General features: G+C 50.9%; 1 protein-coding gene across 2 annotated transcripts in view; it reads right to left on the reverse strand.

Moving 5' to 3' along the window:
- Positions 1-26613, reverse strand: part of LOC138573535 (lysine-specific demethylase 4B-like) — a 2173569-nt gene that overhangs the window by 1275483 nt on the left and 871473 nt on the right. For both annotated transcript variants that reach the window (XM_069649346.1, XM_069649347.1), the window contains exons 12-13: positions 11893-12101; positions 11563-11760 (exon numbers count right to left, since the gene is read on the reverse strand). In XM_069649346.1, the coding sequence (XP_069505447.1) occupies positions 11563-11760; positions 11893-12101 (407 nt within the window). The remainder of the gene's footprint in view (positions 1-11562; positions 11761-11892; positions 12102-26613) is intronic.

The raw sequence follows: 26613 nt of genomic DNA on the forward strand, positions 1-26613 counted from the left end.
GGGGGCTGGAATTAATGGAGGATTTTTGCAGTGAAGAAGGAGAAGGAATAGAGAAGGAAGGGAGAGAGAGTGAAAGGGAAAGCCTAGATAAATTATACATCACCCGGACAAATGGAGAATCACCATGGATCTGCAGGAGAAAAGAAGAACTGGAGGGAAGTGAGGAGGAAGAGCAAGGAATAGCGGAAAGGCACACACGTACAGCCACACCGTCACCATCCCTTCCCACATGCTCCAATACCTTACACTCATTACGTGCAACATGCCCATCTAAACTCGCGCTCTTCCCACACGAACAGACACCCTACGCAGGTAGGCTTAGAGACCTCCCTGGACGCAGGCAGGGAGAACGAATGCACACGCCCACAGTAAATGATAAAAGAAAGGGAAGAGATGGAGGAGAAACAGTTACGAGCAGGAGAAATAAGGACCCCATTGACGTTGTAGAAGACAGGGAAGATGAGGAGGGGTGTACGGATTCGATCGTGTGGGACCCAAAGGGCCTACCGGGACACAACCTAATGCCACTTCTGGAGAGGGGAGGGGTTAGACCACAATACGTCCCCTGGAAGCATGCAGACAAGGAAAATATAAAGTGCAGGCTCCCATCATTAAGTAGAGGTGCGGGAAAATGGATATATGAAATGGAAAAACACACTGCAGGACAGAAATTGGCAGTGGGGGATGTAAAGGGCCTTTTAATATCAATATTAGGGGATGCTGCAGATGACATTTGGAAGAGAGCAGGCTTCCCCGGGGTCACAATAACAAACACCTCGCATGATGGGGCACCATTCGCAAACTGCAGATATGCATTATGGCAGGCACTGAGGGTACAGTACCCGGACACGTCAGACATAGGAGAAATTACCTCACGCAAGATGCATCAGAACGAAGATCCTGTTGATTATATCCAGGAAATTCAAGAGAAGTGGCGCATGGAAACTAGAGAACAATGGGACAAGACACCAGCAATATTCTATCATATACTAGTACAAGGGCTCCCAGAAGCAGTTCAGAAACAATTGAAGAAAGTGGTGGGGATGGAGGCAAAAGCTTGGCCAGAAATACAACTGACAATAGTGCATCATTGTAGGACATGGCAAGAGAAAATGAAACAGAAGGAAGAGGATAGAAAAACGGAAGAGGCTAAATTAGTACAGAAAAAACTTACTAAATACACGATGGAAGGTGCACTAATAACTACACCTGCAACATTGACTCAAAGCCCCACACAAGTAGTGGCTGCGCAAGATCCCTCCCAATTACAACCATCACAGACTGTAACACAACAGCTGCCGCCACCCCAACCATACACGACCAACATGGGAGGAGGATACTCGAACGCCAGGAGCGGGGTATTATAATTACAACATGGGAAGGGGAGGAATGATGAGGGGGACAGGATACGGATATAACACTCAACAGCAGGGGGGAGGACTTAGAAATATCTACACCACGGGGCAACCAGCATACCAGGACAACCCAGGAAGCTTTCCATGGCAGAATAGGGAACCACCGGTGTGTTGGATTTGTGGATTGGTAGGGCACATGTCACGCACGTGTAGAGTAAGACCAGGCACACCGTCATGGAGTGAACAGGGACAACAAGGGCCCGCACAGGACCAGCAGAGCACCTGGCAACAACAGAACTTGCAACAGGGAAATGGGCAGCAACAACTAGTAACACAACAACCCCAAGTACAGCAAGCACAGCAACCTGCCCAAACCTAAGACCATAACATAACCTCTACCAATACACAACTACAGCAAACACAACTGGGAAGGGTGACGGTCCTGGGACACAACCCTTACACAGGAAGTGGTCAATCATTGTACCCTCAATAGGATAGCCCACAGACGGCCTTGGTGTGTCCCATCCTGTCGGTAACACCTAATAGTGCGGAGGAACCACGCATAGAGGTAACGATAGGTGACAAAAAATTATCAGGTGTCAGGTGAAGCCATGAACACCCAAGGATTCTCTGGGGCTAGGGGGTTGGTTCCCTTTACTGATAACGTTCCCTTATCAATAGGAGATTATGACATTTCAGTGCCACTTTTGTATTATAGGGCCTCACCAGTAAATATACTGGGGAGAGACAGTTGAATATGACGGTTGAATATGACGATCTCCTTTACGGAGGACGGCATAGTTTGCTCCACTCCAGGAATTAACATGCTCACTGCACGACAAATTATGCAAGCATACTGCGGACAGACAGTGATTAGGGCTGAGCCAGTAGATGGGGAACTGTTCCAGTACGGGACAGACATGGCATTTGCATGGATGCCTGGAATAGAAGGAAAGATCTGGAGAAGGCCAGCAACCTATTTTTTTAGACCAGAAACACCAGCCAATGAACCAGAAGGAAAGGTGATTTCAGTGGACATAGAGAGCATTATAGCAACTGCTGATTACATTGCAGTACATGCCCAAGACAGAGAAGGAAGAGCATGGAGGGCAGTGATAGCACTAGCAGAGGGATGTAGACTCACCCAGGTGTCAGATGAGGAGTTCTTCTCCGAAGGAAAGGAAGAAGGTGAAATGGTGTTTATGATGAGTGTAGAAATATGGCTAAGAGTGTCATACAAACAAGTGGCACAGAAAATTGCAATGGTACTTGAAGCACCCACATCCACCCCAGTTCCCTTCTTTGAGGAGGATATGGCAAAGGTACCAACATCATTATGGACTACTAGTCCCTATGACGTGGGGTGCATAAAAGTATAGGGGGAGTAAGAATAAAGTTGAAAAAAGGGGCAATACTCCCCAGAGTGAAACAGTACCCACTATCAAAAGAGGCAGATGAGGGCATATATGAAACAATAACGGCCCTTATAAATAATGGCATACTGGTACCATCAGAATCACCATGTAACACAGCCGTATACCCAGTGCGCAAGGCTAGAGGGGGGTCTTGGCGCTTCATACAGGACCTCAGGCCCTTGAACAATATAGTGGAAGCAGAATATCCAATAGCAGCAAACCCGGCAACAATATTGTGCGGTATTCCAGCAGAAGCATCACGATTTACAGTGATAGACCTCAAAAATGCCTTTTTCTCAATACCCCTGCACCCAGACTCACAAGATTTGACAAGCTTCACGTACAGAAACACAAAGTGGAAACACACCAGATTGCCACAAGGGTACTGCGAGTCACCCTCAATATTCAACAGAGTAATACAGATGGACTTGGGCAACATTGAAGTGGAAAGCAAAGTGTTGCAGTATGTTGATGACATAATAATTTGCAGCACAAACGAAAGAAGATGCAGAGAGGACTCATTGAAGATGTTGACAATATTGGCTGAAAAGGGTTACAAGGTAGACAAGGAAAAGTTACAGTACTGTCAGGAACAGGTACTTTACATTGGTCAGCTCATATCCCAACACGGAAGAAAGATTGCACCACAACGAGCACAGGCCATTTCAAAAACGCCACTGCCCCGAACAGTGCCGGAACTACAACAGTTCCTGAGACTGTGCAACTACTGTAGAGCCTGGGTGTTTGATTACAGCTCATACATAGGTCCCCTACATGAAGGGTTAAAAGAAGCTAACAAAGGGGAGAAAAAGTTGGGGTGGACAATGGAAATGAAAGAGGCTTTTGATGAACTGAAAGATGCAATATCAACTGCTCCGGTACTGGCCACCACAGATTATGAACGACAATTTTTTATATTTTCACATTGCGACTCAGCAGTAATGAAAGCAGTGTTGGCTCAAAAAACAAGCATGGGCTACAAACCAGTAGCGTTCTACAGCGGCCACTTGGACCCTGTGATGTTAGGACATTTCCCTTGCGAACAAGGTCTCGCCGCAGCTGCCTTTGCGGCAGAGAAAGCATCAGCAATAACCATGGGGTGCCCAACCACACTATTTGTAGAACATGCACTATTTGCAATATTGAACAAACCTAAGTCCACACTGACCACACAGAGGGCGTCAGGTTATGAGATCATCTTATCTAGGCCAGAACTATCAATTGTTAGATGCAGCACGGTTAACCCTGCAAGGTTCATGGCAGAAGTAATTGAGGAAGGAGACTATGCACACGATTGTACGCAGATTACTGAAATATACGCATGTACTAGAAAAGTTGAAGAGAACGCACTAGACGGAGGCGAGCTCTTGTTCATTGATGGGTCATCAACAATTGACCAAAGTGATGGGATAAGGAGAACTGGGGCAGCAGTGGTAAAAATGACGGAGGTACCGGTGTGTGTGGCGATGAAATGTGTACAATTACCACAGCAGTACTCTGCTCAAGCAGCTGAACTAGTTTCACTGATCTTGGCGTTACAGGAAAGCTTTGACAAACGAGTGACCATATATTCTGACAGCGCATATGTCACGTCTACTGTCCACTCAGGATTGTCCAAATGGAGGAGAAGAGGGTTTAGGAGAGCTGACGGCACCCCAGTGCAACATGCTCTCTTGTTGGCTGAACTAATTGAAGTAATAAATAACCCCCAAGAATTAGCCTTGGTCAAATGCACCGCACACACTAATGGAGAAGATCATATCTCAAAAGGAAACGCAGCAGCAGACGCACATGCAAAGTATGCTGCATAGCTAAAGAGATGTTGATAAGAGAAGGGTACACCCATCTCCCAGCCACACAGATAATGGAGCTACAAGCAGCTGCACCAATGGCAGAGAAAGAAATATGGGTTAAAAGAGGATGTACAATGTCACCAACTGACGCACTATGGCGCCAGGGTAACACTGGAAAGATGGTAATGCCATTGGCACTATTGAACACCGCCCTGAGCCAATTACACCACCCAGCCCATACAGGCAAGGAGGTCATTGCAGCACGAATTAGGGAAGACTGGTTCTGCCCCGAGTTAAATTCCCATGTGACGAATTTTATAAGCAACTGCCTCACATGTCAACAGTTCACGGCCGGTCACACGCTGAAGGTGATAAAAGGTGCTATACCCCGGCCAGAGGGACCCTTCCTACACATCCATATTGACTATGTTGATATGATCAACGTATGTCAAGGAAATAGGTATATGATTGTAGTAGTATGCCCATTCTCCAGGTGGATTGAAGCAGGACCCTGCTCACACCCAGATGCATTCAGAGCAGCTAAATTTCTAGTGAGGGAGGTCTTCCCCAGGTGGGGAGTGTGCGAGGTACTGCGGTCAGACAATGGCCCGCACTTCGCCAATGAAATGTTCCAGCACATCACATCCTTACTGAGAATCAAACATAAATTTGCATGTGCATATCACCCGCAGGCCAACGGTATATGCGAACGCCTGAAAGGCCTACTAAAAGAGGCAATTGCAAAAATACAGCAAACAACAAAGAAGAGTTGGTTGTATTGCCTCCCGCTAGCCCTATTTGAGTTGAGGAATAGGCCAGGCTCCGACCACCACCTCACCCCTCACGAGGTGGTGACCGGACGTCAAATGCGCCTTCCCCTAACGCCAACATCAAGAGCATTCACTGACTATGAAAACACTGCAACTGTTCTCGGTGATAAAATGTACCAATATGTGTCTTCTTTGATTACTAGTGTAGTGCTTGTGTCTCAACAGCTCGAGCACACGCGGGGCGGGTCTAAGAGTGAGCAACAAGAAGACGCGGACAAAGAATTGGAAAAAGAAAAACTGTGCAAAATTGCTAAAGGGGACCACGGCTACTCCGCAATTTCAACAGAAAGTGGAACAGCCCACGTTTCACTGGCCCCCATCTGGTAGAGGAAGTATCAACGAGAGCAGTAAAGCTACAGGACAAACGCGCTTGGAATCACCTACACGACGTAAAGATCTGCAAACTCCAGACCCGCCCTAGCGTCACCGAAAGGGCCATTGGGAGAACAGCAACGGCATTTCCAACCGAGGAAGAGACTTCTACCACAGCCAATGACCTAAGTGTCCCCCTACCATACCACCCCCCAGATTCCCCAGAGACAACTACTGAAATAGAGAAGGGCAATACCGATACCGCCCACCCCATGGTCACACGATCAAAGAGTAAAGTGACCTCCACCAGTTGAGCCCCAAATCCTCTGCCTATCGATGTCCTACCTACTGCAGTAACCATCGGACTGAAGGACAGACACTATCTTGCACATCTACACATGTAAACACTTGAATGTCCTTTTTTTTTTTCTTTCTCGCACATGCAGGTATTGCATATTATTGTACTGTTTAGAAAACAGATAACTAACGAAGTTCACTGCCCAGGAGTAGATGCTACCCTCAGACGATAACTACCCTGAAGAGCTATCACACCAATTTGTCTATCACATAAAAAGGCCAAAGTACCTGAAAAGAAGGAGGGTACGTGTCTACTACACAGCATTTCTCCTGGCCATAGAACAATCCATGCCCCACCTCCACCCATACTTGCCTGGCCTAAGAGATAGATCGATTAGATTGGCGTGGGAACAGCTCTTCGTCTGGGCACTGAACGACTACTTGATAGGGAGAGCTTGAAACCAACAACTAACACTAATAACAAGCATATTGAATATTTTCAGGCGGGCAACTTTAACGTCGCAAGAATTAGCTGCCGGACTGCAGCAAGGTAAGAGCAAAATGCCGGTGAGATTAGTCTCTGTAATAAAGATGATAGGGATTTTGATGATCACCGGGTTCCTGGCTGCCTCTGTATGGCAGAACAGTTATGCTATCAATATTTTGGCTGTACCCAAACCTAATATACCCCCACCCCTGGCTGCAACAGGTGTTACGTCAGGTGGTACTAGCAAAATTCCACACAAGGGAAATAGAGTTAAACGCAGCACATACTCAGATCATAAAGGTATTGACAACTACATACAAGATTCAGCACACCTCTCGAACAACATGTGGTACAAACACATGACTCAAATAGGCAAGCAGACAACAGAAGACAGCTGTTACGTCTGCTCTTTGATCCCATACGCCATGAGCGCTTCTCGAACTTTCGTTGCCACAGAAATAGATGAAAAGACAGCACGATGTATAATATACTTGGCACTGTTCCAAACGAAAGGGAGATTTCAAGGGAGCACGGTGCACCTGGTATGGAAAACGCGAGACACATATCCATAGGAAAACAACTTCCTCAAGACTTATTTGAGTTACCACAAGTCCAGTTTACATGCTGAAGCGTTCAGATACATAACAAGCGGCCTTGAAAAAGGAGAAACAAAGAAAGTAACACTACAATACCTACCATGTGATTGGTACGCCACTGAAGTTCCTGGTAAACAAGGATGTTGGGAAAGACCACTGATAACAATAATAGGGAAGGTGTACCTGGATAACAAATGGGACATAGGAGTGGTTGGCAGCAACATGGTAACGAGAGAGGACACTGCAACTATTGCTGAACACAACAACAGATGTTGGACGATTTGGATCAAGTACGCACCCATGCTAACGTGGATAGAGAAGGATGAAGACCCAATAACAATACTGCCGCTGTCTGCACCTAAGGTATGCTACCAACATAAAGGAGAAGTGAACGTGGGATACAACACCAACTGTGCAAGCGTGACGGAGTTACCTGAAGGGGGAGCGGGAACAGCGGGATTAATGGACCATTACTGGGCCGGCGGAGACAAGGCATACCACACACTGCCCCCTCTGTGGAATGGTATATGCACGATGGTACACGTTAATGTACCATCACTAGTGGTACCCCAGAAACATGTGAACGTGGCGAGCTTCCCTAAAATGGATGAAGGAAACAAGAGGGATAAGAGATCTGGCCCCTTCTGGGATTGTACAGAGGACCAAAACAACGGCGACGACACTATCCTGAATAGAAAGAAAAGACAAGGAGAACCTCTGACAGGAAATTACCTATGGGGAAGGTCGGAAACAGCACTCACTTCAATCCCACCAGAACATAGACTATTCAGCAGAGCAGCAATGTTTTTCTCCTCAATAATACATCCGGGACTACAGGCTTACGCAAACGCCAAATGGCTCCAGATAACTCGATGGGAATTAATGATGACAATTAATTCCACAGTAAATGGATTCAACGCAATAAAAGAGGAACTGCGAGCAGTGAGGATGGTAGCACTACAGAACAGATATGTACTGGACCTCCTCACAGCAATGGAAGGAGGAGTTTGCGCAAAGATAGGACAATCATGCTGCACATTCATTCCTGCTAACGATGCTGACAATGGTACACTGACAGAAGCAGTATCACAATTGGCCCAGATGCACTCCAAAATGATGGATGAAAGTAAAGGTGTGAAAAAGGATGACAGCTGGTTTTCGCTATTATGGTCATGGATGCCATCGTGGCTGTCGGACCGACTGAAGATTATAGTTGGATGTACTATTTTGGCTGGAGCTGCACTGATCATAATAAGATTTTGGAAGGCCCGGAAGGCACGCACCACAGACGAAATGATCGAAATGGTTGGTATGCACCCCTTGATGCCAGCAGATGACGGCCAACACACAGGCACAATAATAAAAGAGAGGGAGAAACTGCGCAACCAGATCATCACCAACCTCCTGGACCCACCGTCTGTGAAACTCGAAAACCCAAGAAACCCAAGGAGCTACGTAGGGAAATGGGTATACTGCACACCTGGAGGAACCTGTGTATACATGTATTGGTCATTTGAAGACCATGTCAACCACTATGGACATTTGGGAGGAGTAACTAAAATATGGAGAGTGAGAGGAGATAAGGAAAAAGATATGTTTGTGGTCGACAAGTCGACCAGAGGGGGGACTGAAGTGGGAAAATGGAACACAAGGCTCCCACCAATCCCCTCACACCCCTGGCCTAGAGGATCACGGCCCAGGCACCCGCCACGAGAGGAGTTTGCCCATCTACCAGACGACCAAATACCCTGGTACAAGAACATACGGATGTGCCCACCAGCCTGTCCTGCCCATGCCAACACCTGCGGCATGGATGAACTCGACTGAACCATGCAACAGTAAATGAACACATCGTTAGAGATGCCATGACGACTTAGGTCAGCACACCCGTGCAAACATGCACACTGGACACTCCCACACCAACCCACACGAAGAACATATTCAGTGCTATGACGTAGGTGACGGATACACTCACTGACGCGCATCTTTATTATTTTTCACATAGGCTTTTCAAAATGCAGAAACGCAAGACGCATAATGAACTCATCTAAAACGCTTGCTGACGCTTCTCCTAAACCCATGCATTGCAATAAGAAATATAACGAAGACACGATACTGGGGATAAAGCAATATGATACCATAACCTAAAGCGCTGTGTATCAAACGTTTCCACCTATGCACCAGGCCCAAGTAGGCCGCAAGCAAGAGCTTCCATGAACATTGAATGAGCAAGAGTACAGTTGCTGACCCTGCAGAATGAGCCCGGCGATGACTGACAGTCAAGGGCACAATGTTGCAATCTCGTATGCCGCAAGCCGACGCCGAGGTCACACCTGCAATTAAAACCAGGCACACAGTGGAAAATACAATATTAATTGTGCAGAATTCTGCCTCGACCACGGTCCCACCTCACGTGACCAAGCCAAACCTGACAGGGTGCCAGGCCCAGGAGGAGGGAGGCACCGAAACCCCCCGTTTCAAGACACAGGCAGATACAATTAAGTGATTCAATGGACATCTGCGGCGGTGGGAGTAGTCGGCCTTCAGGCATACCAATAAATCTTCACGTTGTCTGCACATAACCATAGTGAAACATTGTTGCAAATGACAGGTGCACCGTGAGCTGGGAACAACGATGGTCCCAGACTGGGGGGCTCGTGCGTGGACCAATCAGAACATGGGGCTCTTATCACTGACGCCATTAACATTGACCAATCCCCAGAGATCTTCATGTAACAATTTTCATGTATCAATTTGAAGGGACAACCCAATTATACCACCTGACTAACCCTCAACCACTAACAATGCTCTCTATACGTATGCTATACTAACCCTACCACTCGAGGAGCCAATCCAGAGTGGCGATAGGTTTTTGCTAAACCTTCCCAGGGAACGCAAGTAGCGCGTCATACTAAGATAAAAAGGGCCTGCGAGCCCATCGACAGAGAGAGTGTCAGGACGGACGCATACGATCCTTGACCCATCCCTGCCGTTTTGTTTAATAAACAGCAGAATCACCTTGCTTCTTGCGTGTGTCTCATACTCATTTTTGGGGATATACGGGAGGAGTTGGGGCCTCCCTGCCCGGAGGTCCGCGGACGGCCCAGCCCACACCGGGAGAATTTCACCCCGACAAGGCAATAAAGTATTCCTATTAGTAGGTTTTTTGTATAAACAAAGCGTGAGTTTGTCTTCAATAGCTGTGATGGGAAAGGGAATTGAGGAGTTGTACTTGCTCATTGTGAATCCCCGGTTAAGAATGAGTTAATTCATCCAAGTGAAAAATGACCTATGTTGCCTTCGCTGGTGTCCCAGATGATCAATATATCATTGATGGATCTCTCGTACCAGAGTATGGCCTTAACATCTTTTCTGAAGACAACGAATATTTTAAGTTCTACGAATTTGGCCATGTATAAAATGGCTAGATTAGGAGCAAAGGAAACACCCATTGCTGTCCTTTGATTTGCAAGAAATATTTCTCCTTAAATCTGAACAAGTTTTTAGTAAGCACTGTTTCCAGTAAGGCTAGAATGAAACTAGTAGGGACATTGTGTGGTGTAGGTCTAGTTTCCAGATAATCCTGGCAGACCTGAATGGCCTCGCCTTGTGGGATGTTGGAATATAGAGCAATCACATCCAGAGTAATAAGTAGATTGAATTCTGGATTAAATGTGAATTAATTTGACCAGTAGTAATCTTTGGTTATAAATGATAATGTAAATTAGGTGGTTGGAAATTAATTTGAGCAGTAGTAATCTTTGATTACAAATTGTGAAGAGCCTGTGGAGGAAATTAAAATGGTGCAAATTACTTACCTGCCCCCCCCCACGCCACTGCCCCCTCCCCAGTTTCCATCATATTATAACATAGGGGATATACCAAATGCCCGGGGAGACCATGTGCTGGCCTACTGTGAAGCAGGAGATTCCTGATTTCCATAGGGGCATTCCCCAGGCAAATGAGGGACTTCTTATTCAGAGTAAATGTCCATTACGGAACATGGCTTGGGAAAGTACACCTTTATGGAGGATCACAGATTGCCACATGAGGTGATGGTCAATGTGTATGTGCACACGAATAGGTCACTGATAAGGGCCTAAGATGATACAAAGGGTCGCGTGGACACCCTGGTGCATTCTTAATGCAGGCAGGGGGGACACAAATCCTGACAAAAGCATATGTGGCAGGGGTCGCACTGCATCTGTTTCCAGGGGCTCCCTCCTTTATGCAAGGTGCACCGCCCACTGAACAATGCGAGATGGGTTGCTGGCCGCTCTCCAGAGTACTCTAGGCACTGCAAAGGGCACTGAAGAGACAGAAAACCCATCTGGCATTGTTCATTGGTCAGCCTGCGTGAACATGCTTTTTGAAGCCTGGCACTCCACAATATGTAATGTGGTGAAGGTCCCTGTATTGCATCTTGTGGACGGAAGTAGCCAAAACTCCTTATGGAATATGCTGCCTGTTATTGTACCTTGCGTTCACTGGTCTCACTGGCTCCATCAGAACATTCTCCCTCTCCTCCATCGATTTCGTTGAGGGCGAGATTTGGTGGAAGCTCATCTTCTATGCATGACTGTCCTTTCTGTGTGGCAAACCGCTCGAAAGCTTCCTGACAAGATAACCCTTCCTTTTCAACCATCAGCTTGTGGTTCCGTGAGACAGCACAAACCTTAAGAAAACAAATTGCACATTTGAAAAAGTATGCCCCACAATGCAGTGGATAATGTAAGAAAACAACTAGTGAATCACTCTACCGAAAGGTACACTAATGTTAATGTTGTTCTGGTGTACATGCATTTACCTCTAGAGAAGATGAAGATGGAATGTGTGCACTTGCTGCTGGGCCAGTGGATGTCTTTAATGCGGAGTTCTTAGCAAGCTGCTGTTTATTGTACTGGTTCTGGTACATGCTCTGCTGCTTCAGCTCTTTTTTCAAACCATGTTCTTTGCCAAGTTTCAAGGGATGACTAGGACCTTTCACCTTTCTCATATGAATTGAATGGATGTTCCCTGAATTGAAAAGAAATGTAAACTTGTTACTTGATACGCCTATCACAGAACCAGCAAAGCATAAATCAAGACCTCTACAGGTAGGGAGTAGAAATGTTTTTGTATCATGACCTTGTAGAGCACACAAGGAATTTACACATGCCCTCTATTAAGTTGCAACTGGGCAGCACTACTTTATAAACCAGAAGAACAAGTTACTTACCAACTGTAACGTTATTTCGATTGGATGTTCCTCCGGCGCAATCCTCATCTTAGATATATCCTTACCTTCAGCTTGCTCCTTCGGAAAAAATGTTCTCCTTCCTACCACAGGGCGCTCCCCTCGAGGCCGCGGCATCGATGTCCCTCGGCGGCACCCCGTCGAACACCGACGTCATCGCCTGTATAAGAGCCTCGAGCGCGCCCGCTGGCTTCAGTTCTGTTTTTTCGTATATTGTAGTCAATTGATTTTGATTAATGGCGTGCCTCTTTTGACCCGAGCCTTAAAAGAACTTAGAGTGTAATACACGTAAACTGTACTGTGGGGTTGGTTGGGAGGGTCGATTAGGAATACATGGGAGGAACATCCAATCGAAAGAACGTTACAGTTGGTAAGTAACTTGTTCTTCGAATGGATTGTGTCCTCCCACGTATTCCTCATCTTAGATAGACTCCCAAAGCAGTTTTGTCTCGGAGGTGGGAGTACAGAATTTTTCTAATCGTGTACAGAATGGAGTACTTACCTGTAACTGTTGTTCTCCAGCATGGGTCTGGCATGGATTCACATGCTCATGAATATTCCCCGTCGTCAGGCTGGGAATCCTCGGTAAAGAAAAAATCAGTATCAGTTTCGTTTCTGATCTGTCTTTCTTAGTAGTAACCAATCACTGATCTCTGGGTCATACTGCCCCCAGCCAATGACTGCCCTCTCCCTAAGCCCTGCCTCTGGCAGCCATCCTCAGATTTGGTAGCACGCAAAGTGGCAGTATGACCAAGTGAAGAGCTGCAGAGGGGTAGGCGGGAGGGTTCGCATGTGAATCCATGCCAGACCCATGCTGGAGAACAACAGTTACAGGTAAGTAACTTGTTCCTTCTCCAGCATGGGGTCTGGCATGGATTCACATGCTCTTGAATAAAAGAATACATAGCAGTATACACATGCACAACCACGGGAGGTGGCAAAGGCTCAACATTAAGCATTACATCAAACTCAACATTAAGCATCTTACCTCCTCACCAGGCTCACCTCAGGCGAACAGGTTGCGCAGCACTGCTTGGCCGACCCTGGACTCCTCCCTGGAATCCCGATCGACGCAGTAGAATTTCGTGAAGGTGTGCGTCGACCTCCACGTAGCAGCCCTGCATATGTCCAGCAGGGGCACACCAGAAAGGAACGCCGTGGTAGCTGCGATCGCTCTGGTGGAATGGGCTCTCGGACGGCCAGGCAGCGGTCGGTTTGCCAACCGATGACAGTACATGATACAGCCAGAGAGCCATCTGGAAATGGAAGCCTTCGAGAGAGCCTTCCCCTGATTGACAGGTCCAAAGTTCACAAAGAGTTGTGACGTCTTCCGAAAACACTTCGTGCGGTCCACGTAGAACTTCAGCGCTCTAGCCACATCCAGCGAGTGCAAAGTCCTCTCAGCCGGCGACGAAGGCGACGGGAAGAACACAGGCAACACCAAGGGTTTGTTGAGATGGAAGTCCGACGGTACCTTGGGCATGAAGGAGGGGTGCGTCTTGAGCACTACCCTCGTGTCGTGAAAAGTCAAGTACGGGGCCTTGCAGGAAAGGGCCTGGATCTCTCCCACCCGTCTTGCGGAGGGGATGGCCACAAGAAACGCTGTTTTCCACAACAGAAACTTCAACGGGGCAGAGTGCAGAAGCTCGAACGGAGGTCCCATGAGCTTGGTCAGCACCACGTTGAGCTCCCACGCCGGGGCCGGAGCCTTCACCGGCCGGAACGATCTGAACAGTCCCTTCATGATCCAGCTTTGGCCAGCGTCAGCAGGTACGGCAGTACCTGGGGAGCCGTAATCCGTAGAGGGTTAATCTTCTGTGCGTGGCACCAGACAGTGAACCTCTTCCATTTGTGTCCGTAGCATTTAAGAGTCGAGGACGCCATGGCCTTTGCAAGAACCTCTCTGCAGTCGGCCGGTATGTCGTATCCCCCAAACTCTAGCGCTGCAGGAGCCAGGCCTGCAAGTTCAGCGATTTCGGGTCGTGGTGGAGGATGGCGCCTCCTTCCCTGGAGAGTAGATCCGCGTCCACCGGCAGCTTGATTGGCGGGGACGCTGACAAGTCCAGAAGGTCCGGGAACCATATCTGCCTCGGCCACGCAGGTGCGACGAGGATCATCCTGTACCGTGACCTCTTGAGCTGGTTGACGAGCCGGATTAGCAGTGGCAAAGGAGGGAACGCGTAGAGGAACAGGCCCTCCCAGGGGAACGAGAAAGCATCGCCCATGCTCCTCGCCTGGGGAAACCTGCTGGCGAACCTCCGGCACTTGGAGTTCGTCGCCGTCGCGAACAGGTCGATCTGGGGTGTGCCCCACCGTCGGAAGAGGCGATCCACTAGATCCTGCCGTAGTTCCCACTTGTGGCACGAGCGCAGCTCCCTGCTGAGTGAGTCGGCGATGGTGTTTTTTATCCCTGGCAGATGAAACGGCACCAGAAACATCCTTTGGGCGACGGCCCAATGCCACAGGTCCTGCGCCTCCTTGGACAGCGCTGGGGACCTGGTTCCGCCCTGTTTCCTGATGTAAAACATGGTGGTGGTGTTGTCGGTGAAGATCCTCACCACCTTGCCCTTGAGGGACGGAAGGAAGGACCTGAGGGCCCAGAACACTGCACGGAGCTCCAGGACGTTGATATGGAGGGACTTCTCCATCGGGAGCCAAAGACCTCTCGCGTGCAGATTTTCGGTGTGCGCTCCCCACCCTTCCAGGGAGGCATCTGTGGTCACTGTCTCCTGGTGGTCTGGGGTCTGGAAGTCCATGCCCGCCGTCAGATGCGCGCGGTTGCCCCACCACCAGACCGCTCGGCGGAAACTCTCGTCGAGTGTGATCCTCTCCTCGAAGCCGCCCGTCGTTTGGATCCAGCGCGCGTCCAGGAACTCCTGCAACGGGCGCATCCGGAGCCTGCACATGGGAATGAGGTAGATGCAAGAAGACATCATTCCGAGGAGGGACTTGATGGACCTCACCTTGGCCGCGTCGGAAACCAACATCCGCTGTACCTTGCCCAGGATGGACCTGGTCCTTTCCTCCGACGGGGAGGCCAGAAGGGACACTGTGTCGAGCTTCGCTCCCAGAAACAGTGCGTTTTGCGCGGGTACCAGGTGGGACTTGGCGTAGTTCACGGAGAATCCCAGGTCCGTGAGAAGTTGGACGGTCCTTGCCGTGTGCTCCACGGCGAGCTCCCTCGTCTTGGCTCGGATGAGCCAGTCGTCCAGGTAGGGGTAGACGTGGATCCCCTCGCGGCGCAGCTGCGCCGCCACCGGTGCAAGGCACTTGGTGAATACCCTGGGTGCCGACCGTAGTCCGAAGGGGAGGGCTTTGAACTGGTAGTGACGCCCTTGGACCACAAACCTGAGGAATTTTCGGTGCCCCTTTAGGATGGGAATATGGAAGTAGGCATCCTCCAAATCCAACGACGACAGGAAGTCTCCTTCCTCCAGCTGCCCCAGGACGTGCTGGAGGGTGACCATCCGGAACTTCTGCGCCTTGATGAACTTGTTCAGACGTCGCAGGTCTAGGATGGGGCGCCATCCTCCCGTCTTCTTCTTCACGAGGAAGTATCTCGAGTAAACTCCGAAGCCCCGAAGCCTCTTTGGGACGAGTTCGATGGCGCCCTTCCTGAGCATCGCCTTTACCTCCAGGAGAAGCTGAGGGACGTGAAGCTCTTTCCTGGCCACGGGGGGGACGCGCGGCACCTTCTTTGAAACTCGAGCGCGTGGCCCCGGGCTAAGGCGTCCAGCACCCAACGGTCGGTGGAGATGGACTCCCACACGCTGACGAAGCTCGCCAGCCGGCCTCCCACCGGGGTGCTTCGGTGGGGGCCCGACCCCACGGCCGGTTCAATCCTGTTTCGACGAGGCTTTGCCGCCTTGACCTCCTTGGCGATGACGGCGGGGTCCGCCAGACTTGCCTCGTCCTCTGTAGGCCTCCTGAGACGACGAGCGGGCCGCTTGACGGTAGGTGGAGAAACCGCCACCGGAACCTTTGGAGGCGCCCTTGCCTCCGCTGCTCCGAAAGGGCGTCCGTCGTTGCTGCAGAACCCCAAGGGCCCGGGCCGTCTCAGTGTCCGCTTTAATGGCCTGAAGGGAATCGTCCACTGTTTTCCCAAACAGGTTGTTCCCACCGAACGGCATGTCCAGGACTCTGGTCTGTACGTCTTGACGGAAGTCCGTAGCCTTGAGCCATCCACGCCGCCAAAGGCACACGCCTTTGCCCAACTGGCGAAACCCAGTGTCGGCGATGTCCGTCGCAATAGTGATGGCGTGGTCCGACGCCACCTAGCCTTCCTGTAGGATCTCCAGGGCATCCGCCCTCTTGTCGTCCGGTAGGAAGTCCAGCAGGGGAGCCAGTTTGTACCATAGCTCCCTGTTGTAGCGGGCCACGATAGCCAAGGCGTTGGCCGCTTTAATCGTCGTCGCTGCAGACGAGATGACCCTGCGTCCCATAGCGTCCAATTTCTTTCCCTCGCCGTCCGGTGGGGAAGTCGATGTGGAGGCTGCACCCCCCCCCGCTTTCTTCCTGGCCGCCGCGGAGACGACGGAGTCCGGGGTAGGCTGCGCCCGGAGGCACAGGGGGGCTGCGTCCGGGACCCGGTACTTTTTCTCGTACCGGTCTCTTCTAGCTGGCGTCGTGGAAGGGTTCTCATTCCAAATGTCGTCCAGTAGAGGCACCGCGAGGACCGACTTCCTCTTGGCCTCGCGCCGTTGATAAAGGAATCCTTCCTTTTTCTTCTCCTCAGGGCAGAGTTGGAAAAGCTTGGATGCCCTGGCGATCATGGAGTGGAACGATCCAATCTCGTCGGGCGGAGAAGCCCTGGTGGGAGGTGACGACGGTAGATCCTCGTCGTATACCTCGTCGTCCGTACCCGTCGCTGCCGTGTCAGTCCCCGTATCATCCCCTCGGGTGGACGGGGAGGAGGGCTGGACGGGGCGCGACGGCTGAAAAGGAGGTGGAGGGTGAATCCTTCTTTTCTTGGGCGGGGGAGCACCAGAATGTCCCGGTTCAGGATCCCCCGACGGGAGAGGTTCCTCCGTCGGCAACGTTAGTCTCGTCCTTATCTCTGAACATAAGGACTGTATAGCCAACAAAATGGCCGCCGAGTTGTCATGCGGCGCTGGCAGAGGGGAATCCGACGGGCGATCAGGGGCCCCGTCGGCACCCTCGACGATGTCGTCGTCACCTGCGTCGGGATCCATCCCGACGGGCCGGTCTTCTTCCACGCCAAGGCCGTGGCTTAAGACCTCAATCAGCTCTTCCTCCGAGGTTGAGGCCGAATCTACGACGACGCCCTGCCCCCCCTTTTTCTTCCCCGCCGGGGATTTCACGGGGGTCCTATCGATGGGCACAAAAGAGGACTCCCTCCGAGGTGGCAGGGAGACTCTGAGCCCCGAGGTCGCCACCACTGGTGTAGCCTCCACAGGCTGAGCCAGGGCCGCCGCGACAGTATCGATAGAGGGCTTGGCCGAATGGATTAAGGCCTTCACCACCTTAGGTGCGCTCACCGCCTTATCCTTGAGGGGGGGGACACTGCCTCGCTCCCCCTCCGATGGGGCCTTCGAGCTCGACCGGGGCCTCTCCAGGAGCTTCGCCGGGTGCTCGCCCTTCCTCTTACCCGACCCAGACCGTTGGCTCGTGACTGAAGGTGCCGGGGAGGGTGCGCCCTGCCTAGCGCCCATAGAGCCCGACCGTTCGGCGCTCCCGGTGCCAGCGGACTCGCGATGCTTGGCCTTGTGTTGGACCCCCGTCGCCGGGGCGTCCTCAAAGGTCTTAGAAGACCGCTCGGATTTCTTCCTCTTCTTCTCGCCTGACGGGCTCTTCCCTTCCAGCCAGTTGGCGAGACGTTGATGGCGGTCCTTCATGGTCCGCTCCGACATATTGCCGCAAAACGCACAGTCCTTCTCCACGTGCGTCTTGTCCTCATGTAAGCAGTAGAGACAAAAGGAGTGTTCGTCCTCCTTAAAGACGTTCTGCAGCTGGCATCCAGGGCAGATCCTGAACAGCTTTCCGGGCGTCGAGCTTCCGTTCTCCCGGGCCATGTCCGGGCCTGAGAAACTTCTGGAGTCCTCCAAAAGCGTAGCTCGACGAAATCTTCACCCTTGAGGGGCGCAGACGAATCCGACACGGGTCCCCGTTGATCGGATGGAGAGTCGGTGGAGCTTGAGGCTCTTTTGACCGAAAAAACGAAGTTTTTGGGAAAAAACGTGAAAAAAATAGCACTAACGCTCAAGAGCAATAGCACGAGGATCCCAACACATGAACGTGCGGTAAAAATCTGAAGATGGCTTCCAGAGGCGGTGCTTAGGTAGAGGGCAGTCATTGGCTGTGGTCAGTATGACGCAGGGACCAGTGATTGGTTATTACTACGAAAGACAGATCAGAAACGAAACTGATACTGATTTTTTCTTTACCAAGGATTCCCAGCCTGACGACGGGGAATATTCATGAGCATGTGAATCCATGCCAGACCCCATGCTGGAGAATGTAGGTTACTTAGAAGTGTGATGTTTGGGTTATGTTTGGATTGACAATTGAACTAGTATAAATATTCCTTAATGTACATTCAGGAATCACTTGACTCCCCAAAGCAAGATGGAGAGTTTTTTCTGCAGCACTGATTGGTTTAAATAGTTATGAGGTCATTTGGAATGTTGCTCCGAGTTTCCAACTGCCTTTCATTTTAGTATCCTTTGAGACAGGTTGCAGTTTAGTTAGCTCTAGCAAAGAATATATTTAAGTATATTTAATTCTAGTTTTTCAAGAAGATTTTAGAATATTCAATTACTACTAATTCTAAGCTGAAGTGAAGTTTATCCAAGAAGCTGAAGAAGTCGTATAGATGAAGCAAGCTAGGTTTTATTAATTCTACAAAGTCTAATGTCAAGGATTTTCAGTTCGAATTACTTTAAAAAAAGATTGTGTGGAAATCAAATGCTAATATTTATTCTTTTTGAGGAAAATAAGATTCAGTGTTACTATTTTGAACTTTTATTGTTACGCTTCCATTCTGCTTCTGAAAGTGTATTTCCGTGAACAACTGCGCGTTTAATATTTACTAACCAGGCGCGCGTAACTCTTCGTGTATTACTCGCATGTTTGTTTTTTCTCGCTCGCAGTTCTTTCGGGAGCGTTATTTTTCGGTTCGAGTATTACGCCACGCGCGGCTCTGAGGTTAGAAGAAGGAACCTTACAAACGTTTAAAGCGCGTGTAAGCGTTGTGACGTCGTTTCAGGAAGTGCTCGTTTTGCAGGACTATAATATTGAGCACGATAAGTGTCGTGATATTTTTTAGTTCTGAAGGCATCGTTTCTAAGGACAATTGAGTAGAGAAGCGTTGTGTCGGCTGACATTCGTTTTTCAGGAAGTAAACGGCTAGAGGAACTCTTTACAGCAATGCCGATCTTTTAAGGAGGTTACATTTTTTGACATCGTAGTTTATTGCAAGTTCATAAAGACTCTAATTCAAGTAACAGACTTTCCATATGCAATAAATACGAGAATAAGTATTTTAAGAAGTTCATTTATGAATAATATTATTACAGTAGAAGAAGAAGGAAACATTGAGTTCTGATTTCCAGACTTCAGCTCAGCTACTAACTGAATAAGCCTATCAGCAATAAAGCATAGGCTACAGGTACTACAAGGAGAGTGGTAACATTTTAGTAAACTTAGCTAGAGTGGATTGATTATTAATATATACATATATATTTGTCTCCTAGATCTTACAGACACTGAGGTGTATTTCCAGCTCCAGAGAACTACAGTGCCAGCCAGTGAAGATCTGTCTTTTGTTATTTTCTCCTCTATTCCCCTTTCCCCTTGGGTTTGCCAGCTTGGTAGTTTTATCAGTTGAAGGACTGTTGGGCAGGCAGACTTAGGGGGTCTAGTGGGCCCAGCATCACTCCTGCAGGAAGATTCAAGTTTGGACCTTGACACCGACCCTGGACTCCTCCCTGGAGTCCCAATCGACGCAGTAGAATCTTGTGAAGGTGTGCATCGACCTCCACATAGCAGCCCTGCAGATGTCCAGCACAGACAGGAACGCCGTGGTAGCAGCGATCGCTCTGGTCGAATGGGCTCTCGGACGGCCAGGCAGCAGTCGGTTTGCCAACCGGTGACAGTGCATGATGCAGCCGGAGAGCCATCTGGAAATGAAAGTCTTCGAGGGAGCCTTCCCTTGATTCACAGACCCAAAGTTCACAAACAGCTGTGTCGTCTTCCGAAAACTTTTCCTGTGGTCCCCGTAGAACTTCAGCGCTCTAGCTACATCCAGCGAGTGCAAAGTCCTCTCGGCCGGCGTCGAAGGCGACGGGAAGAAAACTGGTAACACCAAGGGCTCATTGAGGTGGAAGTCTGACGGCACCTTGGCCATGAAGGAGGGGTGCGTCCTCAGCACCACCCTCGTGCCATGAAAAGTCAAGTATGGAGGCTTGCAAGATAGGGCCTGGATCCCTCCCACTCGTCGTGCGGAGGTGATGGCCACGAGGAATGCTGTCTTCCATGACAGGAACTTCAAAGGCGCCGGATGCATAGGCTCAAATGGCGCGCTGGATGCATAGGCTCGAATGGGGCCCCCATGAGCCTGGTCAGCACTACATTAAGCTCCCACGCCGGGGCAGGAGCATTCACCGGCGGGAACGATCGGAATAGTCCCTTCATAAATTCCTTCACCAGGTGATGAGACCACAAGGACGCCCGTCCCGTAGTCCTGGTATATCGGGAGATCGCAGCCAGATGTATTTTGATGGAGGTGTGAGCCAGTCCAGCTTTGGCCAGTGACAGTAGGTACGGCAGTACTTGAGGGGCCGTAATCCGCAGAGGGTTAATCTTCTGTGCATGGAACTAGACAGAGAACCTCTTCCACTTATGACCGTAACACTTGAGAGTTTAGGACGCCCTGGCTTTTGCAAGAACCTCTCTGCAGTCAGCCGGGATATCGTACCCTCCAAACTCTAGTGCTGCAGGAGCCAGGCCTGCAAGTTCAGCGACTCTGGGTTGTGATGAAGAATGGCGCCTCCTTCTCTGGAGAGAAGATCCGCGTCCGCCGGCAGCTTGACTGGTGGGGACGTTGACAAGTCCAGAAGGTCCGGGAACCAGATCTGCCTCTGCCACGCCGGTGCGACGAGGATCATTCTGCACCTGGACCTCTTGAGCTGGTTGATGAGGCGGAGCAGCAACGGCAACGGAGGGAACGCGTATAGAAACAGGCCATCCCAAGGGAACGAGAAAGCATCGCCCATGCTCTTCGGCTGCGGGAACCTGCTGGCGAACCTCTGGCACTTGGAGTTCGTCACTGTCGCGAAAAGGTCAATCCGGGGTTTGCCCCATCGTCGAAAGAACCCATCCACCTGGTCCTGACATAGTTCCCACTCGGGCACGAGCGCAGCTCCCTGCTGAGTGAGTCGGCGATGGTGTTTTTTATTCCTGCCAAGTGGAAGGGAACCAGAAACATCCCCTGGGCGACGGCCCAGTGCCACAGATCCTGGGCCTCCTTGGATAGGGATGGGGATCTGGTGCCTCCCTGCTTCCGTATGTAGAACATTGTGGTGGTGTTGTCGGTGAAGATCCTCACCACTTTGTCCTTGAGGGACGGAAGGAACGACTTGAGCGCCCAGAACACTGCTCGGAGCTCCAGAATGTTGATGTGGAGAGACCTCTCTTCCGGGAGCCAAAGGCCTCTTGCCTGGAGATCTCCGGTGTGGGCCCCCCAACCCTCCAGAGAGGCGTCCGTCGTCACCGTCTCCTGAAACGCCGGGGTCTAAAAGTCTGTGCCTGTAGGGAGGTGCGCAAGGGTACCCCACCATAGGATCACCCGACAGAACTCCTTGTCGAGAGGGATCCTGTCTTCAAAGCAGCCCGTCGCCTGAAACCAGCGGACGTCGAGGAACTCCTGTAGCGGACTCATCCGAAGTCTGCAAAGGGGTACAAGATAGATGCATGAGGACATCATCCCGAGGAGGGACTTGATGGACCTCACCCTGGCCACGTCCGTGGCTAGCAGGCACCGCACCTTGCCCAGAATGGCCTTCGTCCTCTCCTCCGACGGGGAGGCCAATTGCCCCACTGTATCGAGCTTCGCTCCCAGAAACAGTGCTACTTGCGACGGAACCAGGTGGGATTTGGGGTAGTTAATGGCGAATCCCAGTTCCGTGAGCAGCCGGACGGTCCTCGCTGTGTGTTCGACGGTGAGTTCTCTTGTCCTTGCCTGGATTAGCCAGTCGTCCAGGTAGGGATAGAGGTGGATCCCCTGCAGGCACTTGGTGAATACCCTGGGTGCCGACTTTAATCCGAACGGCAGGGCTCTGAATTGGTAGTTGCGTCCCTGAACCACGAACCTGAGAGACTTTCTGTGTCCTTTTAGAATGTGGATGTGGAAGTAAGCAACCTCCAGGCGCCAACGACGATAGGAAGTCGCCCTCCTCCAGCTGTCCCAACACGTGCTTGAGGGTGACCATCCTGAATTTCTGCGCCTTGATGTATTTGTTTAACCGACGCAGGTCCAGGATGGGGCGCCAACCGCCTGTCTTCTTTCTGACGAGGAAGTACCTTGAGTACACTCCGGAGCCTCCTGGGGACAAGCTCGATGGCACCTTTCTTGAGCATCGCCCTTACCTCCAACAGCAGTTGAGGGACGTGATTCTCCTTCCTGGCCACGGGAGGAATGCGAGGACACTTCTTTTGGAATTCCAGCGAGTGCCCGTTGGCCAGGGTGTCCAGCAACCAACGGTCGGTGGAGATGGACTCCCACACGCTGACGAACTTCGTCAGCCGGCCTCCCACCGGGGTGCTTCGGTGGGGGCCCGACGCCACGTCCGGGTCAGTCTTGCTTGGAAGAGGCCTTGCCGCCTTGGCCTCCTTGACGATGAAGGTGGGATCCCCCCTGCTTTCCGTGACCTCTGTAGGCCTCCTGGGACGAGGAGCGGGCCGCCTGGCGGTATGTAGAAGAGCCACCGCTGGATCCCTTGGAGGCACCATGTCTGCCTCCGGAGCTCCGAAAGGGCCGTCGTTGTTGAAGTACCCCTAGGGCCCGGGCCGTCTCTGAGTCGGTCTTGATGGCCCGAAGCGACTCGTCCACCGTCTTCCCAAAAAGGTTGTTGCCGTCGAACGGCATATCCAACACGAAAGTCAGTCGCCTTGAGCCATCCTCGTCGTCGGAGGCAAACCTCGTTGCCCAGTTGGCGAAATCCGGTATCGGCAATGTCCGTTGCCACCGTTATGGCGTGATCCGACGCCACCTCGCCTTCCTGGAGAATTTGTAGTGCCTCCGCCCTCTTGTCGTCCGGTAGGAAGTCTAGCAGGGCAGCTATCTTGAACCAAAGCTCCCTGTCATAGCGGGCCACGATCGCTAAGGCATTGGCTGTCCGGCGGGGAAGTGAAAGATGAAGCCGCCGCACCCTCTGCTTTCTTCTTGGCCGCTGCCGAGACGACAGAGTCCGGCGTGGGCTGGGCCCTGAGGCACAAGGGGGCGGCATCGGGGACTCAGTACTTCTTCTCGGACCTGTCCCTCTTGGCGGGTGTCGTGGAAGGGTTCTTGAGGATAGCCAGACCCTCGTCCCAGATGTCGTCGAGCAACAGCACCGCGAGGACAGTCTTCCTCTTGGCCTCTCGTCATTGGTAAAGAAACCCTTCCTTTTTCTGTTCTTCAGGGCAGAGCTGGAAGAGCTCGGATGCCCTGGTTATCATGGCATGAAAGGAGCCAATTTCGTCGGGTGGAGAAGCCCGAGGGGGGGTGGTGACGGGATGTCCGTTGTGTCATCGCCGCCGTCGTCGTCCGTCCCCGTTGCTGTATCTGTCGCCGTATCCTCTCTAGGGTCCGGCGAGGAGGATAAGGGGTCCACAAGCCTCGCTGGCACGAAGGGAGGAGCGGGGTGGACTCTCCTCCGCTTGTTCTGGATCCTCCGTTGGGGTCCGTGGTAATCTCGTCCTTATCTCAGTACATAAGGATTGGATCGCCAACCAAAATGGCCGCCGAGCTATCCTGGGGCTCGGGTAATGGCTGCGACGGACGGGATGGCCGCTCCACTGGGCCCTCTTCGTCGCCATCGTCGCTATCACATCAGCGGGGACCGTCCCCTGGGATCGAACCTTCTCGAACTTCTCGTTGAGGCCTATGAACCTCTCGTTGAGGCCCTTCCCGGTTTCCACCATATCCTCCTCAGAGGCTGATTCCGAGTCTGTAATGGCCACCGCCCCCCCACCTCTTTTTCCGCCGGGGACTTCACGGGGGTCTTAACGATGGGCTGGAAAGAGGATTCCCTCCGCGGTGGCAGGGATACTCTGGGCCCAGAAGCCGTTTCCACTGGCGTAGTCTCAGCCGGCTTCGCCAGGGTCGCAGCGACCACTTCGATAAAGGCCTTTGAGGGCCTGGATCAAAGCCCTCACCACCTTAGGTGCGTCCTGGGCCTTCGCCTTGGGGGGAGGGTCAGCGCCGCGCTCCCCTTCGGGTCCCTTCGAGATCGACCGGGGCCGCTCCAGCAGCTTACTGGGGTTCTCGGACTTCCTCTTCCCCGAACCAGAGCGCTGGCTCGTGGTTGAACGTGCCGGGGAAGTCGCACCCTGCCTGGCAGCCGAAGAGCCGACCTTTCGGCGCTCCCGGAGCCTGCGGACTCGCAGTGCTTGGCCTTCTGTTGGCCTTCTGTTGGGCCCCCGTCGCCGGGGCGCCCTCACAGGACTTAGAAGCCCGCTCAGACTTTTTCTTCGCCTTCTCACCTGCTGTGCCCTTCTCCAGCCAGGCGGCGAGGCGGGAACGACGATCTTGTTTGGTCCGTTCCGAAAGGTTCTTGAAGAACGCACAGTCCTTCTCCACGTGCGTCTTGTCCTCATGAAGGCAGTAGAGACATTCCGAATGCTCGTCCTCCTTGAAAACGTTTTGTAATCCGCATCCAGGGCAGCACCTGAACAGCTTGGATCCGGGCGTCGAGCTTCCCTTGTCCTGGGCCATGTCCGTTGAGGTAGGCCGCAGATCTTCCGGAATCCTCCAAGAAGCGTAAGCTCGACGAAAACTTCACCCTTGAGGGGCGTAGAAGAATTCCGAAACGGGTCCCCGTTATCGGAAGTAGAAAAGGTGGAGCTTGAGGCTCGATTAAACCAAAAAAATTAGAAAATCTCATGAAAAAGCGCGAAAACGCAGAAAAAACTCGAGAGCTAAAGCACGAGGACTCCCAACACTTGAGCGTACAGTAAATAACTGAGGATGGCTGCCAGAGGCGGGGCTTAGGGAGAGGGCAGTCATTGGCTGGGGGCAGTATGACCCAGAGATCAGTGATTGGTTACTACTAAGAAAGACAGATCAGAAACGAAACTGATACTGATTTTTTCTTTACCGAGGATTCCCAGCCTGACGACGGGGAATATTCATGAGCATGTGAATCCATGCCAGACCCCATGCTGGAGAACAGATATAGCAAACAGACTTCCTTGAGAAGAAGTCAAGTCCAGAGCATAATGTTTTATAAAGGTATACATGGATGACCATGTGGCTGCTGCACAAATGTCTTGTACAGGGACACCCATTTTTAGTGCTGTCGAAGTTGCCATGCCCCTGGTTGAATGAGCTCTCAATCCATCAGGTGGTTCTTTCCCAGCCAATCTATAACATTCTGTTATAGCCAAAATTATCCATCTAGATAATGTTTGTTTAGTTACCGCCAGTCCCAATTTGCGTCCAGTATACCCCACAAAAAGTTGATCAAACTGACGTATTTTTGCCAATCTTGAAATGTAGAAACTAAGAGCTCTTCTGGGATCTAGTCTATGTAGCCGCTCCTCTTCTTTGCTTGCATGAGGAGGAGGGTAAAAAGTAGGTAAAGTTATTTTTTGTGACAGATGAAAGTCTGAAAACATTTTTGGCAAAAAAGATGGTTTAACTCTAAGAACTTTGTTCTTATAAAAGATAGTGTGAGGAGGACCGCTAGAGAGCGCCTGCAACTCACTTACCCTGCGGGCTGATGTCAATGCTACAAGGAGTATTGTTTTCAAAGTAAGAAGCCTTAGCGGACAAGAGTGTAAAGGCTCAAATGGAATACATGTGAGAAATTTTAGAACTAAGTTCATATCCCACACTGGAACCTGGAAAGGTGTTGATGGATATACATTGTTTAACCCTTTCAACAATTGAATTATTAAAGGTGTCTTGAAGTAAGATTCTTCTTCTGAAGAGCGCTTAAAAATGGATAGCGCTGCTAAGTATCCTTTTATCGTACCAACCTGGAGCCCCAGATTAGCTAAATGCAATAGAAAAGATAAAACTGTGGGGATATACATTGAAATGGGTCCACATTCTTTTCCCTGCACCAGTTA

This window comes from Ambystoma mexicanum, chromosome 1p (genome assembly GCF_040938575.1).
Source record: "Ambystoma mexicanum isolate Mex_15411 chromosome 1p, UKY_AmexF1_1, whole genome shotgun sequence".
NCBI classification, from domain to species: Eukaryota; Metazoa; Chordata; class Amphibia; order Caudata; family Ambystomatidae; genus Ambystoma; species Ambystoma mexicanum.